Source organism: Montipora capricornis, chromosome 12 (genome assembly GCF_036669925.1).
Source record: "Montipora capricornis isolate CH-2021 chromosome 12, ASM3666992v2, whole genome shotgun sequence".
NCBI classification, from domain to species: domain Eukaryota; kingdom Metazoa; phylum Cnidaria; class Anthozoa; order Scleractinia; family Acroporidae; genus Montipora; species Montipora capricornis.
The window spans coordinates 8,534,731-8,548,945 of NC_090894.1; the positions used below are offsets into that span (position 1 = coordinate 8,534,731).

At 41.7% G+C, this 14,215-nt stretch overlaps 2 protein-coding genes across 2 annotated transcripts; both read right to left on the bottom strand.

Moving 5' to 3' along the window:
* Window positions 1–2,260: 2,260 nt before the first annotated feature.
* LOC138026068 (tetratricopeptide repeat protein 28-like) lies at window positions 2,261–5,068 on the bottom strand. Its single transcript, XM_068873256.1, has 2 exons — window positions 3,545–5,068; window positions 2,261–3,167 (listed from the first exon to the last, which is right to left on the bottom strand). The coding sequence occupies exons 1-2, from the start codon at window positions 4,212–4,214 to the stop codon at window positions 3,160–3,162; spliced, it is 678 nt and encodes a 225-aa protein (XP_068729357.1). The 5' UTR covers window positions 4,215–5,068; the 3' UTR covers window positions 2,261–3,159.
* LOC138025409 (G-protein-signaling modulator 2-like) lies at window positions 4,682–8,775 on the bottom strand. Its single transcript, XM_068872626.1, has 6 exons — window positions 8,491–8,775; window positions 6,664–6,786; window positions 6,533–6,606; window positions 6,261–6,427; window positions 5,328–5,747; window positions 4,682–4,947 (listed from the first exon to the last, which is right to left on the bottom strand). The coding sequence occupies exons 1-6, from the start codon at window positions 8,773–8,775 to the stop codon at window positions 4,682–4,684; spliced, it is 1,335 nt and encodes a 444-aa protein (XP_068728727.1).
* Between the last annotated feature and the right edge of the window lie 5,440 nt (window positions 8,776–14,215).

Below are 14,215 nucleotides of genomic sequence, written 5' to 3' on the forward strand. Positions count from 1 at the left end.
AATCATCGCGATTTTCTGGCAGACCAATGCAGGTATTTGGATTGAAAGCCCCAAAAAATCTTGACCGCCCAAGAAAGAGTATTTCTTTTCGGCGGCAATAGTACCCATAATTTTGCAAACTTATACAGTACTGGAAACTATTGTGTATTTGCCCGGTTTCTGGCCGCAGATCAAATCTGTGTTTTCACCAAGACAAAACCTCATCGAAAGTAACAGAAAGCCTTGCTTTACCTACAATACTCGTCACATTTTTTGGAACACTCATCCCCGTTTACCCCTTCCTCCAATGTTGATTTTCACAACAACTAGCAGTCGTCCGAAAAATTCTCACACAACATTGAATTGAGGAGAGGGGGATATGGTATAGGCTACGATTCGCTAAGTGTTCCAATAAATATGTCTAGTATTATAGGTTTTTACAGACGCAGTCAGATTTTGACTATACTTTTGTTTGCTTTGGTTTCAGCTCTGTTTTCATGCATGGTGGCAGTTGAGACAACGTGAAATTGATAAAATTGTGCGTATGGGAAGACTTGATTTTGACGTCAATAAAAATATTGAATAATGTGATTATATTTACATCCTTTCATTTTTTCAGTCCTCTACTTATTCTTGCGCACATGGTCAACGCGTTCGCTTTGAAAAATACGAACAACAGACCTGCACTTTTGTGTTGATTGAGCCCATTGATAAAACGAGAGGTACTATTGGTCGAGTCGTCGATACAGTTCCAGAAAACGAAACGTGAGCAGCCGTTCTCCAAAGTAACATTTGATTTGCGTTGAAAATGTTCATATGCTCATGTGTAAGTCCGACAAATTTTCTTTGATGAGTTTTGCCTTGACAAGTCTTATTTGCTGATGTGAACGAATTTACAAGTTTTCTTTGACAAGAAACTAACCACGGGGCGCCATTGGCTCATATCACTCAATGTCCAAACAAAAGACTTTGCCCGTCGAACCTCTCATTCAGTGTGAGGCTGGACGGGCAAAGACAATGTAAAGACAAAGCCTTTATTCCCCACGGACTCCAAAATGGCCGCCGAATGATAAAGGTGAATAACAGTGAGTCATCACAAGAGAAAGACCGCTGTGCGCCCGCAATTTCTCAATTTTCTTGTCGACCAGTAGAGACGAGCAAGTTCTGCAATGTGTCAATTTTCCTTGACACGTGCACTTGTTCAAAAGCTGGCATGCTAGCTTTTGAACAAGTGCACTTGTCAAGGAAAAAATGTTCTTTTTTACACACCAGCAAATAAAATTTGCCAAGTCAGAACTTGTCAATGAAAACTTGCTCGTTTGTAACCGGCTTTAACGCTCCAGCGCTACAACGACTAGACACTTCAATGGAGTTTCTTTCCTTTCCTTTCCTCAAAAATGTGTGCTAATATGCGTGTCGCACGTGCAGCACTATTATTGATCCTCTTTTAGCCAATGAAATTGTTTTGTGGCGTCATTGTTGCCGTAGCTGTCGCCGTTTATCAAAGAAGGCTTCAATTGGGACACGTTGACCAAAGCATCACCTCAAAATATAACTTTGCTCTACAGTTTTGGCGAGGAGAGTGAAAATAGAAAATGAAGGATTCGCTCTGCTACATGCTCATCTTGTTATCATAACCTCAAATCGTCATATCAAGTTTAAATACAGGCGTTTAATGTATTATTGTAAAAATCTCTGAAGAAGTCTACGTTAGTTAGGCGAAACGCGTCGGAGAATAAACAAGTTTTAGAGATACAGTTCGCAGAGTGCTGCTCACTAGTTTAGTTTTTTAAATTTACCACAAAGCTAATGGCAGCAACAAAATCTTCAAAGTATCTATGTTTTGATAATAGTGTGTGTCTTTCTCCATTCAAGCAAGAAATTCCACACATTAGTGTCCCAATTGAAGCCTTCTTCCAAGACAAACAAGAGCTAACTACTTGCCAGAGGATGGTCAAGGAGGGGCAAATGTATCATGGACTAAACTTTGTATACAAGAAGAATTCTGGTAGTTATTTAGTGCAGTTTGAAACTGTCAACTTGATCCTCCTTGACCATCCTCTGGCACGTAGCTAGCTCTTCAAATATGTATGCTGTGAACTAGAATGATACTGGTCACATTGGCATACATGGAGTGGTGGACGGACGTAGGTACGTACGGACGGTCGATGACGTCATGGCTATAAACCAAGATTTCTTGCATCGACGGGTTACCATATTTTCTTAACCATGGTGCTCCGCGCACAAATATACTGCATAATACAATAAGCATTTTAATAGTTTAAAATATTTTACAACCTTTAATTCTTCTAAGGTTTACAGCTTTGAAGTTGATTTCATTTGATATTAGGTTTCATTAGCCACCAAAGTGGAGGCAACCTTTTGAATTCTAACATTTAGACTGGAAGCTTAATTGTAAAAGAGACTAACCAGTGAGTGCAGATGACTGACTGAAATTCTATACAGTCCAGTAATTACGTGTAGGAATATAATAAAATTCCTTACAGGTTGAATGAGTGTCTTGTTCCCTTTATCAATTCCATGATGTTGTACAACACAAGCTGTCACAGCGGTGAGAGCACTCACCTTCGGCATGACTATTCCGGGGCTGGGATGTAGGGGGTGAGGGGTAGGGGGCACCATAGCTGAAACAACCACAACGTTTACAAAAATGCTAACCTTAGGCCTAAGCATTATCTTAAATCACGAAAAGAAGTCTAGACGTTTGCAGTCGCATATGAAAAGCGGCAGGGATGCTCGTTGTCTCGCTTATAGACATTTGCCTCCCAAATCAATTCATTTGATTATTTAGCTTTGGCCAACCTTAGAGAAAATACACATTCCCGAGACTGTCACTTGATTTTAAATGAACGTTGGTATACCAAATTAAAGAGGTTTACTTGTCACCAGCTTCACGTAAAATGAACACCCGAGAAATATACAGCAAAAGCTTGGAGTTATTTTGAAATATTTAAAAAAATAACACGACGGCTAGATCCTCAGTTATGGAAGCAAACCGTTTTGCCAATTCCTTATTTCTATCAAGTGATTAACTAATCCTGGTACAGACCCTTACAAAACAAGGCACAAATGCAAGGACTTGGGCAGTAATACTCATACAATCGAAGAAAGGAAGAAAGAAAAATGACACATCGATGCATCACAGTCCAAGTGTTTTTCTCACGTTTCTGAAAAAAAGAAACAATAGTGGGTTAAATGGTAATGCGGAATTTCGTTCTGATTGGGAAGTAAATAATATCTCAATTATCTTAATTCATTAAACCATTTGTGCTTGGTCAACAGCAACAATTCCTGTTCAGTGTCACCTCGACGTGTAGACTGTAAGACCTCAATAGCTAACTTCACTTCACTTCTCGTACGTAACTGGAATTCAGCGATCAGGTATTAGCCAACGCAGTTCGAGTAAAAATAACTACACTGGCAACCGATTTTAAAACCATTTGTATTTGAAGAACGTACCAGCTCCTTTCGACAACTTGCTGATTAAAAATATTTACAAAGTACAGCAATTCAGTCATTAAAGTTATATTCAAATAGCACTTACCATTCTTTTCGTGTTTGTGTTGCCCAAATTCAAAGGTGACATCATCGCCAATTAGCACAAATGGCGCCCAGTTTTCTATGGCAGAAGAAGTCTGACGAAGAGATTTAATAGCATGGTGAAGAGCTCTACTTGCACTTTTTCTATCTGCTAACTGTTCGTAGAAACTTTTCATGAACATCATGGTTGCCTTGTCGTCGATTTTCCAGAGTGACACCACAACAGATCGGGCACCAGCACACAGGAAAGCCCTGGCTATTCCCACAATACCCTCAGATTTCACCTCTCCCTGGCCACTATAACAACAACTCAGCACAACAAGTCTTGCCTGAAGATGAACTGCGTGAACATCACTCAACGTTAACATGTAATCTTCCTCTTCGGGGATCTGTGATGTGCGTTTGGGATTTGGGGCCAAAGCAATTTCTCCAAATTGGTCATCTCCATGTGCAGCAATGTGGATTAAAGCAGCTGACTTCATTCTTTTCAGCACCTCAGCTTTGGTTGCACTTTGACCTGTAAGAGGTGTGGTGTGCAGAAGTTTTCCAATCATTTCCACCTCTTCCTTTGCACATGGCAACTGGGGCCACATGGGTTCCACGGGTGCCCCAAATGACTTCCTCCAAGCACGGATCGCCCACAAGCAGCGCCTCAATCTTACTTTGGAAGTCATCAGGTGCACTTGCGATCACTTTTAAAGCGGTCAGCGAGGGAATTGCACGGATCCTGACAGAGTCACTCAATGCAGTAAAAGGAGCCAAGCAAAATGGTCCATCAGGAACAAAGACTAACTCATCTTCCTGGAGCAAGTCTGCGATAGGGCTGACTAAGACATCATACAACGGCTGTAAACAGTTCACAGAGAAGCTCAAGGAGTGAACGGTTTCCTCATCAGCTTCCCTACTGCACGAGAAGTCGTTGCGTTGTCTGTAAAGGGAACGATTCTCACATTGTACAACAGTTCCACACCAATCTCTTTAAAAGTACTTTCCATCAGTGATTTGGCACTTCCATTTTCGATTTCTTTTTGTCTAAAATTAATTCCGATATCTTCTCTTAGCAACCAGAAGCTGATCGAGTTCCCATCAAGTGCTGTGAAAACAGTTTGTGAAGGTAAATCGTTCATTGCAAAACTTATCTTCATCGTAAGTGCCGAAGAGGTTTCTCATCAACACCATATTGCATCTTTAAAATGTCTCCCAAAGCCTGGGCTCGTCCTTGCTCAGCAGCATACAGAGCTTCATCTACCTCACCACTCTTCAAGAGAGCTGTCCACAGAGCATTGTATGCAGACCACTTTGTGTCACGAAAGCTTATTTTCCATGTCTCTTCTGACTGAAGATGCCTTGTTTCATCATAAATATTTACGCTTTGACGATAGCAATTAAGGGCTTTGCTCAAGGAGTCTAAAATTTCATGAACAAGACCGAGCTGATGATACGCCATTGCCTGCCCTATGGGGTCCCAACTTCTTTTGCAATAACTAAGATGTTGATTGTGGTACTCTATGGCTTGCTTGAAATTCCCCAAACTGTGATAAGCATTGCCGAGATTGCCATAGGCTCTTCCTTCTCCAGCTATGTCCCCAACTTCTTTTGCAATACTAAGATGTTGATTGTGGTACTCTATGGCTTGCTTGAAACTCCCCAGACTGTCATAAGCATTGCCGAGATTGCAATAGGCTTTTCCTTCTCCAGCTATGTCCCCAACTTCTTTGCAATACTAAGAGGTTGATTGTGGTACTCTATGGCTTGCTTGAAATTCCCCAGACTGTGATAAGCATTGCCGAGATTGCAATAGGCTCTTCCTTCTCCAGCTATGTCCCCAACTTCTTTTGCAATACTAAGATATTGATTGTGGTAGTCTATGGCTTGCTTAAAATTCCCCAGACTGTAATCCGCGTTGCCGAGATTGCCATAGGCTTGTCCTTCTCCAGCTATGTTCCCAACTTTTTTAGCAATACTAAGATGTTGATTGTGGTATTCTATGGCTTCCTTGAAGTTCCCCAGACTGCAATAAGCATTGCCGAGATTGCCATAGGCTGTTCCTTCTCCAGCTATGTCCCTAACTTCTTTTGCAATACTAAGATGTTGATTGTGGTACCTATGGCTTGCTTGAAATTCCCAGACTGTGAGAAGCATTGCCGAGATTGCCATACGCTCTCCTTCTCCAGCCCTGTCCCCTACTTCTTTTGCAATACTAAGATCTTGATTGTGGTACTCTATGGCTTGCTTGAAATTACCAAGACTGTGATAAGCATTGCCGAGATTGCCATAAGCTCTTCCTTCTCCGGCCCTGTCCCCTACCTCTTTTGCAATACTAAAGATCTTGATGGTGGTACTCTATGGCTTGCTTGAAATTACCAAGACTTGATAAGCGTTGCCGAGATTGCCATAAGCTCTTCCTTCTCCGGCCCTGTCCCTAACTTCTTTTGCAATACTAAGATGTTGATTGTGGTACTCTATGGCTTGCTTGAAAATACCAAGACTGTGATAAGCGTTGCCGAGATTGCAATAGCTCTCCTTCTCCGGCCCTGTCCCCTACCTCTTTGCAATACTAAGATGTTGATGGTGGTACTCTACTCTATGGCTTGCTTGAAATTTACCAAGACTTTGATAAGCGTTGCCGAGATTGCCATAGGCTCTCCTTCTCCGGCCCTGTCCCCAACTCTTTTGCAATACTAAGAGATCTTGATCTATGGTGGTACTCTATGGCTTGCTTGAAATTCCTTCCAAGACTTTGCAATATAAGCGTTGATTGCCGAGATTGCCATAGACTTTGATCTCCTTCTCCGAGATTGCCCATAGGTCCCTTCCTCTTTTGCAATCTTTTGCAATACTAAGATGTTGATTGTGGTACTCTATGGCTTGCTTGAAATTACCAAGACTGTGATAAGCGTTGCCGAGATTGCCATAGGCTCTTCCTTCTCCCGGCCCTGTCCCCTACTCTTTTGCAATACTAAGATCTTGATGGTGGTACTCTATGGCTTGCTTGAAATTACCAAGACTGTGATAAGCGTTGCCGAGATTGCCATAGGCGCTTCCTTCTCCGGCCCTGTCCCCTAACTCTTTTGCAATAACTAAGATGTTGATGGTGGTACTCTATGGCTTGCTTGAAATTACCAAGACTGTGATAAGCGTTGCCGAGATTGCCATAGCTCTTCCTCTTTCCTTCTCCTTTTGCTCTGCCCTGTCCCCTACCTCTTTTGCAATACTAAGATGTTGATGGTGGTACTCTATGGCTTGCTTGAAATTACCAAGACTTTGATAAGCGTTGCCGAGATTGCCATAGGCCGCTTCCTTCTCCGGCCCTGTCCCCTACTCTTTTGCAATACTAAGACGTTGATGGTGGTACTCTATGGCTTGCTTGAAATTCCCAAGACTTTGATAAGCGTTGCCGAGATTGCCATAGGCCGCTCCTTCTCCGGCCCTGTCCCCTACCTCTTTTGCAATACTAAGATGTTGATTGTGGTACTCTATGGCTTGCTTGAAATTACCAAGACTTTGATAAGCGTTGCCGAGATTGCCATAAGCTCTTCCTTTCCTTCTCCGGCCCTGTCCCCTACCTCTTTTGCAATACTAAGATGTTGATGTGGGTACTCTATGGCTTGCTTGAAATTACCAAGACTTTGATAAGCGTTGCCGAGATTGCCATAAGCTCTTCCTTCTCCGGCCCTGTCCCCTACCTCTTTTGCAATACTAAGATGTTGATGGTGGTACTCTATGGCTTGCTTGAAATTACCAAGACTTTGATAAGCGTTGCCGAGATTGCAATAGGCTTCCTCCTTCTCCGGCCCTGTCCCCTACCTCTTTTGCAATACTAAGATGTTGATGGTGGTACTCTATGGCTTGCTTGAAATTACCAAGACTTTGATAAGCGTTGCCGAGATTGCCATAGGCTCTTCCTTCTCCGGCCCTGTCCCCTACCTCTTTTGCAATACTAAGATGTTGATGGTGGTACTCTATGGCTTGCTTGAAATTACCAAGACTTTGATAAGCGTTGCCGAGATTGCCATAGGCCGCTCCTTCTTCCGGCCCTGTCCCCTACCTCTTTTGCAATACGATGTTGATGGTGGTACTCTATGGCTTGCTTGAAATTACCAAGACTTTGATAAGCATTGCCGAGATTGCCATAGCTCTTCCTTCTCCGGCCCTGTCCCCTACCTCTTTTGCAATACTAAGATCTTGATGGTGGTACTCTATGGCTTGCTTGAAATTACCAAGACTTTGATAAGCGTTGCCGAGATTGCAATAAGCTCTTCCTTCTCCGGCCCTGTCCCCTACCTCTTTTGCAATACTAAGATCTTGATGATGGTGGTACTCTATGGCTTGCTTGAAATTACCAAGACTTTGATAAGCGTTTGCCGAGATTGCAATAGGCTTTCCTTCTCCGGCCCTGTCCCCTACCTCTTTTGCAATACTAAGATGTTTTGATGGTGGTACTCTATGGCTTGCTTGAAATTACCCAGACTGTGATAAGCGTTGCCGAGATTGCCATAGCTCTTCCTTCTCCGGCCCTGTCCCCCTACCTCTTTTGCAATACTAAGATGTTGATGGTGGTACTCTATGGCTTGCTTGAAATTACCAAGACTTTGATAAGCGTTGCCGAGATTGCAATAAGCTCTTCCTTCCTTCTCCGGCCTGTCCCCTACCTCTTTTGCAATACTAAGATGTTGATTGTGGTACTCTATGGCTTGCTTGAAATTACCAAGACTTGATAAGCGTTGCCGAGATTGCAATAAGCTCTTCCTTCTCCAGCCCTGTCCCCTACCTCTTTTGCAATACTAAGACGTTGATTGTGGTACTCTATGGCTTGCTTGAAATTACCCAGACTGTGATAAGCGTTGCCGAGATTGCCATAGGCTCTTCTTCCTTCTCCGGCCCTGTCCCCTACCTCTTTTGCAATACTAAGATCTTGATTGTGGTACTCTATGGCTTGCTTGAAATTACCCAGACTGTGATAAGCATTGCCGAGATTGCAATAGCTCTTTCCTTTGGTACTCTATGGCTTGCTTGAAAATTCCCAGACTGTGATAAGCAATGCCGAGATTCCGAATAGGCTTTTCCTTCTCCGGCCCTGAAACCTATTTCTTTAAACATGGCTAATGCTTCTGTGTAATTTCTAATGGCCTGATTAAAGTTGGCTACGCCATAATAGTATCTACCCAGATTGAAACAAGCCAAACCCCTCCGTTGTCTGTTTCCCTCCTTTGTTGCAACACTAAGCTCTTGCATATGCTGCTCCAAAAACGTCCATCTTTGTATCCACTGTTCTAGAGAATCAGAACTGTGAAGATTTTCTCAGAAATCTGGGGTGCACCTAGAACTAAGCTTCTCTGGCAGGAAAAATTGCTGTAGGTACGTAGTGCGAAACCAAAAAGACAGGATGTGACATCATTATGAGTGTAATATTCATGATTTCTGCGATATATGTTACACTCATCTAGAAGGCTTTGACGGCCTTTTCTTGTTTCATTGCAATTATGATGTTACCATCCTTCCATTGAATATTTCTCTATTCCACCGAGATGAGATGTCTCGTGATTACGTACATGATGTCTGAGAAAGCGGGGACCATTCAATGTCTCTTACATGAAGGGTATACGTATTTTTAAATGGCGGACGACTGACAAGGATCGTAGATCGAAATATATATTGGACTTCCGCGATTTTTTAATTTTTTGACGTTTTTTATTAGGGGGTTTTTTTCAAGAACAACTATTTTACACTTTTATTAGTTTAGCTAAGTGCGTCGAACGTGTACAGAAGACGTGATTACAGTAAGTCATTCTAAGGCTTCGGCTACTATGGATTATCAGGGTCGTAACATGGTATATGGGCTCAGGGCTCAAAGCCCAAAATATGACTGGGATCAGGACTCAGAGGAAAGGGCTCAGGGCTCAGAAGGGTGGAATCAGGGATCACAAGGCTTTTGAGCTCGAATCAGGGATCAGATTTATCAGGGCTCAGGGATCAACATTTTGAGGAAAATGAGGCTCAGGGATCAAAAGTACGGCAAGAAAATAGGGATCAATGGGTCCCGAATATACCATGTTACGACCCTGATTTATCATGAGATTCCTCAGGAGGCGAAGCTCCCCCATTTCCCTTGTCTTTAGTCCCAGAGCCACTCTACTCTCTATCCTAATCTAACTGATTGGTTCGTAAACAGGAGTAGGGCATGTAGTTCCCGGTGTTGTGGTCTGGTCTTTCTGGTCTGGATAGGGTAGGGTGGAGCGCCTCGCATAGGACCTCAAGTCCTGTTCGTGCTCCTTCCCTCTGGGCAGGTTTGCCCAATAGAAGAGACAAACCAGATGTCTCGTAAAACCAAAACCAGCTAGAGGCTTATTGCATGGAGTATTGTCATTGCCAGGGTTGAATTGGCCCATTTGTGTGGGATAAATAAATATTTTAAATAATAAAGAAAATTTCAACTGCTGGGTTATACAAAATGATCAATATCTTAAATTTGTGTATCTGCAAACAAAACATTTCTATCATATCAAAATGATAGAAAACATACTTACTAAAGACAACGTTTCGGTGTCCTCATGACACCATCATCAGGTCAAATATAATATTTTACAGATAACTCGAATATTAATGTTCAAGATTAAGTTCAAAGTCCCTAGAGGCTAGGTGAAAAGTTTTTTGCCAATCGAGTCACTTTGGATATTCAGACACGGTTTGTGCTCGCGAATAAGGAACATTTCATACACAAGACAATCAAATTTGCATAAGCATTTCTTAAGAATGCGAAACATGTCAAATGTTATTGTTCTTGAGTGATGTTGACTTTGGCTGTGATTGAATCACAACCAAAGTCAACATCAATCAAGAACAATAACATCTGACATGTTATTCGCGAGCACAAACCGTGTCTGAATATCCAAAGTGACTCGATAAAGGCAAAACTTTCACCTAGCCTCTAGGGACTTTGAACTTAATCTTGAACATTAATATTCGAGTTATCTGTAAAATATTATATTTGACCTGATGATGGTGTCATGAGGACACCAAAACGTTGTCTTTAATAAGTATGTTTCTGCCCGTAATTTTTATCATCAAATCCATTACATTATCATGTTTGATCAAAATGATACTGTCTGTTAATAAAATTCATACCGGTAAATACTAACTAAGCAAAAACAGAATCCAAAGGCAATTATTGCAGGATAAATTTTGAGATTTCTGGAAGACAAATGCATCTTAAATACACTTTCTATGGACACAATAGAGACGTTCACCCTTTCTACGTTAAATCTGATTGGAATCCACCAGTTAAAAAATCAGTCGCCCTCGAAAGCTACCTTGAGGAGGTTAAATGACAACTAATGGAAGTACAAATAACAAAGCTGAAACAAAACTTGTCACGCGACGAACAAAAGGCACTAAATGAATTGAAACAAAACAATGATATTAACCTGAAAAAAGGGGACAAGAGCAGTACCACTGTCGTCATGAACAAAACTGACAAAGTAAAGGAGGGAGAAAACCTCCTTGACGACGAACAAAGCTACAGACGTCTTAGAACCCATGGTGAAGGGAACTCAAAACAAGGTCTTGCACCTTATAATGTTAACTGACCTACACCGTGAAAACCACATTGATGACATGACCAAAAAATGGCTGTCACAAACACCCAACCCACCTAGAATACCAGAGTTTTATACTCTAACGAAAATTCACAAACCAACCATAACAGTGAGACCAATCATCTCGGGTTGTGACAAGCTGGCTGCATTTTCATGGAATCATTTATGTCTTGTCACTTTGCGAAATTTGTGGTTGAAAATTAAAAATCATATCACTAGTAAACTGTAAACATGTCAGGTATTAAAATTTACAGAATGTTGCCTTATTTCCCGGACACTTAGACTTCACGATTCAGTATTTCGTTGTAAAAACGAAACGTTCCAAAGACTTATCGATTAGTCTGCTTGCGTTTGTTCTTTTCGTGTGACCAAGCGACCTTCTATTTAGGTGGGAAGATAATTTCAATTTCTCTTTGAGGTAAGTAACATTTGTTTCTTATTAAATGCGATTTTTTATTGCGCGTCGAGTTATATCTTTTCATTTTCAAAAGCGGTCTCTTCTCGTAAAATGCGAGATATATTTTATTTTTCTCGACATAAGTCAAGCTAAAAGGTGAGTTTTCTAAACATAAGACTTATAAGAATTTTCCGTTGAAATTTCGTATCTCCGTGCAAAAAGTGAACTGACGGTACTGCACAATCGCCAGCCAGCTAAATTTTTGATCGATCGTCAGTGCGAGCGACGCTGTTTACACAACATACAAAATATTAAAATGGCGTCCAGCAAATCAACAAAAATGGCAATTAATTATTGCAAAAATAACACAAAGAATTTAACAAACCTTTAACACGAATAACCTAAGACTAGGAATACCTTCAAAGAAAATAAAATGGTGGATACACTAATGCACTGCTTCCATCAATTTTTTGGAGAATATCAGCTGTGCAAAAGTAATGCGGGCAGATATCCCTAGGGGGTGGGGACACCGACCGACCGCATTGTGTTCGGTCGCACATAGCAGCGGTTATGCGCATGCTTATCAGCACAAGCCAGCAAAGTGGGACAAAATTGCCTTCCCACAAGCTTAATCAACTGAATTCTCACCTTAATATATAAGAGAATTACACCTCACTCATAGTAGCTCATGATTCTGGTGGGGTCTAGGTGTGTGAGAGTTGGCCACTCTCTGAACACTGCTTGACGACTCGTGCGGATGTTGAGTTACAGGGTATAGGGAGAAATCGAGCCAGTCGAAAGTACCCCTCGGGTAATCCCGACCTTGGGCCCAACTGGTTAAAGGAGGGTGCTCAGAGATTCCTCGGGATCTCAACCTCGCTCCCAGAGGTGAAATGGGAAAACGACAACCGCCTTGTCAGCGGTGAAAGTCCTAGTCAATGACTAGGCAAACAAAAGCCAACCGAGCGCCCTCCTGCAAGGGTTTTGTTTTGCCCCGTTACGTGTCATGCAACAGTCACGCGTGACAAGTCACGCAACTTTAGCTTCATTTGCCCGCATCTGGCAAAACTTAATTTTTTAAAACATGTTCTTAGTGTTCAATCTCCTTATCCATCTGATAAAGATAACAAAAGACATTGTGTAACCGAATGTCATCATGCCCATCGTCGGCAAGAGCCGTAAGGGTAAAGCATGGTCTTAACCTGGAAGTCTTCACCCGGCATATATAATAAATTTAAACGTCAGTCCAAAGAGTGGTCACCATAAGAAGCTATGGAGAGCCATTTGTGCAAAAATTACAAATGCCTGGTGTGTAAATCTACAATAGTTAGTGCAGGGAGTACTAATCATTGGTTTTTTAAACCACAATCATTAGTGCAGAATTACTTACTAATCGTTGGTGTTAAACTGTGATCATAACTGCAAAATAGAAATATTTGATGTTTAACTGTAATCGTAACTGCTAGGCAAAAATTGTCATCGTTAAGTACAAAGACTCACGATCAACTTCGAACGGTTCATAGCCTTCAATAAAACAGGTCTACAAGAAATTGTTTACAACGAAAGAATTACGGGGAGCGGATGTCTGGAGGAGCTACTTCTCTTATTGTGTCGTATATTACACGTCAGAAGCTCTTCCGCGGGAGTGCGTGCGTTCTGGCAGTAAGGGAAGACCTTTCATTCCCATAAATCCTGATCAGGTAGAGTTTTTAATTTCAGTCGGTTGTAGTATGGAGGAAATTGCACAATCTTTGTTTATAAGTCGAAGAATTCTCTACAGAAAATGTGAGGAGTTCCAAATAAGTATGTAAAAGGAGGGGGGGGGGGGGGGGGGGAAATTTACTCTCAATTGTCAGACTGTGATCTGGACGACGTAATGCATCACTTAATCTTAGTAATAATAATTTTTATTTTGCAAGATACAGCGATGAATTATAAGTCAAATTGATCATTGAATTGTGAACTTTGCAGACAACGTATTTCCTTTGAAAAAAAAAATTGTTCACAACTCAATGGTTACAAACGAAAAACAAACTGCTCTACTCGCGGGCCGAAATCCAAAATTGACAACAACGACCGATAAGAACTCGTACGCCGGTTTAGTTTTGAGCTCGTTCACTCAATATAGAACACGATGGTTCGAAAATAAATATTAAAAGAACACTCAAACCAAGTGTACAAAACACAATGGTCAGGCAAATGAGAAAAAAATGTTTTCACTCACCTCCGAACACAAGATCATCAATAGTCGCGCCCGTCATGCAAGTTTGTCTAATGACATCACATCACACATCAAAACACGCGCTTTCATTGGTCCTTGCTAAAATCTTCAGGGAACCTTGCATTACACTTTTCACAGCACGATCGAGAAATTTTTCTGCTTGCTGCAATACTTCGTGCGGCATTAAGTCCCCCCCCCCCCCCTCCCTTGGCAAGCCTCGCGTCTTCGCAAAAATGCTCCAATAATAATTGGGCAGCAACTGTTGGGTCAGTGCTTCGTTGAAGCTACAGAGAGATTTGGATGGCCATTTCGTGTACGGTCTGACAAAGGAGGCGAAAATATCGATGTTGAACTCTTTATGTTCGTCATGAAAGGATTAAACACAGGGGCAGTCACATTGCTGGCCGTTCCAGCCTCAATCAACGTATTAAAAGATTGTGGAGAGATGTCTTCAGATGTGTC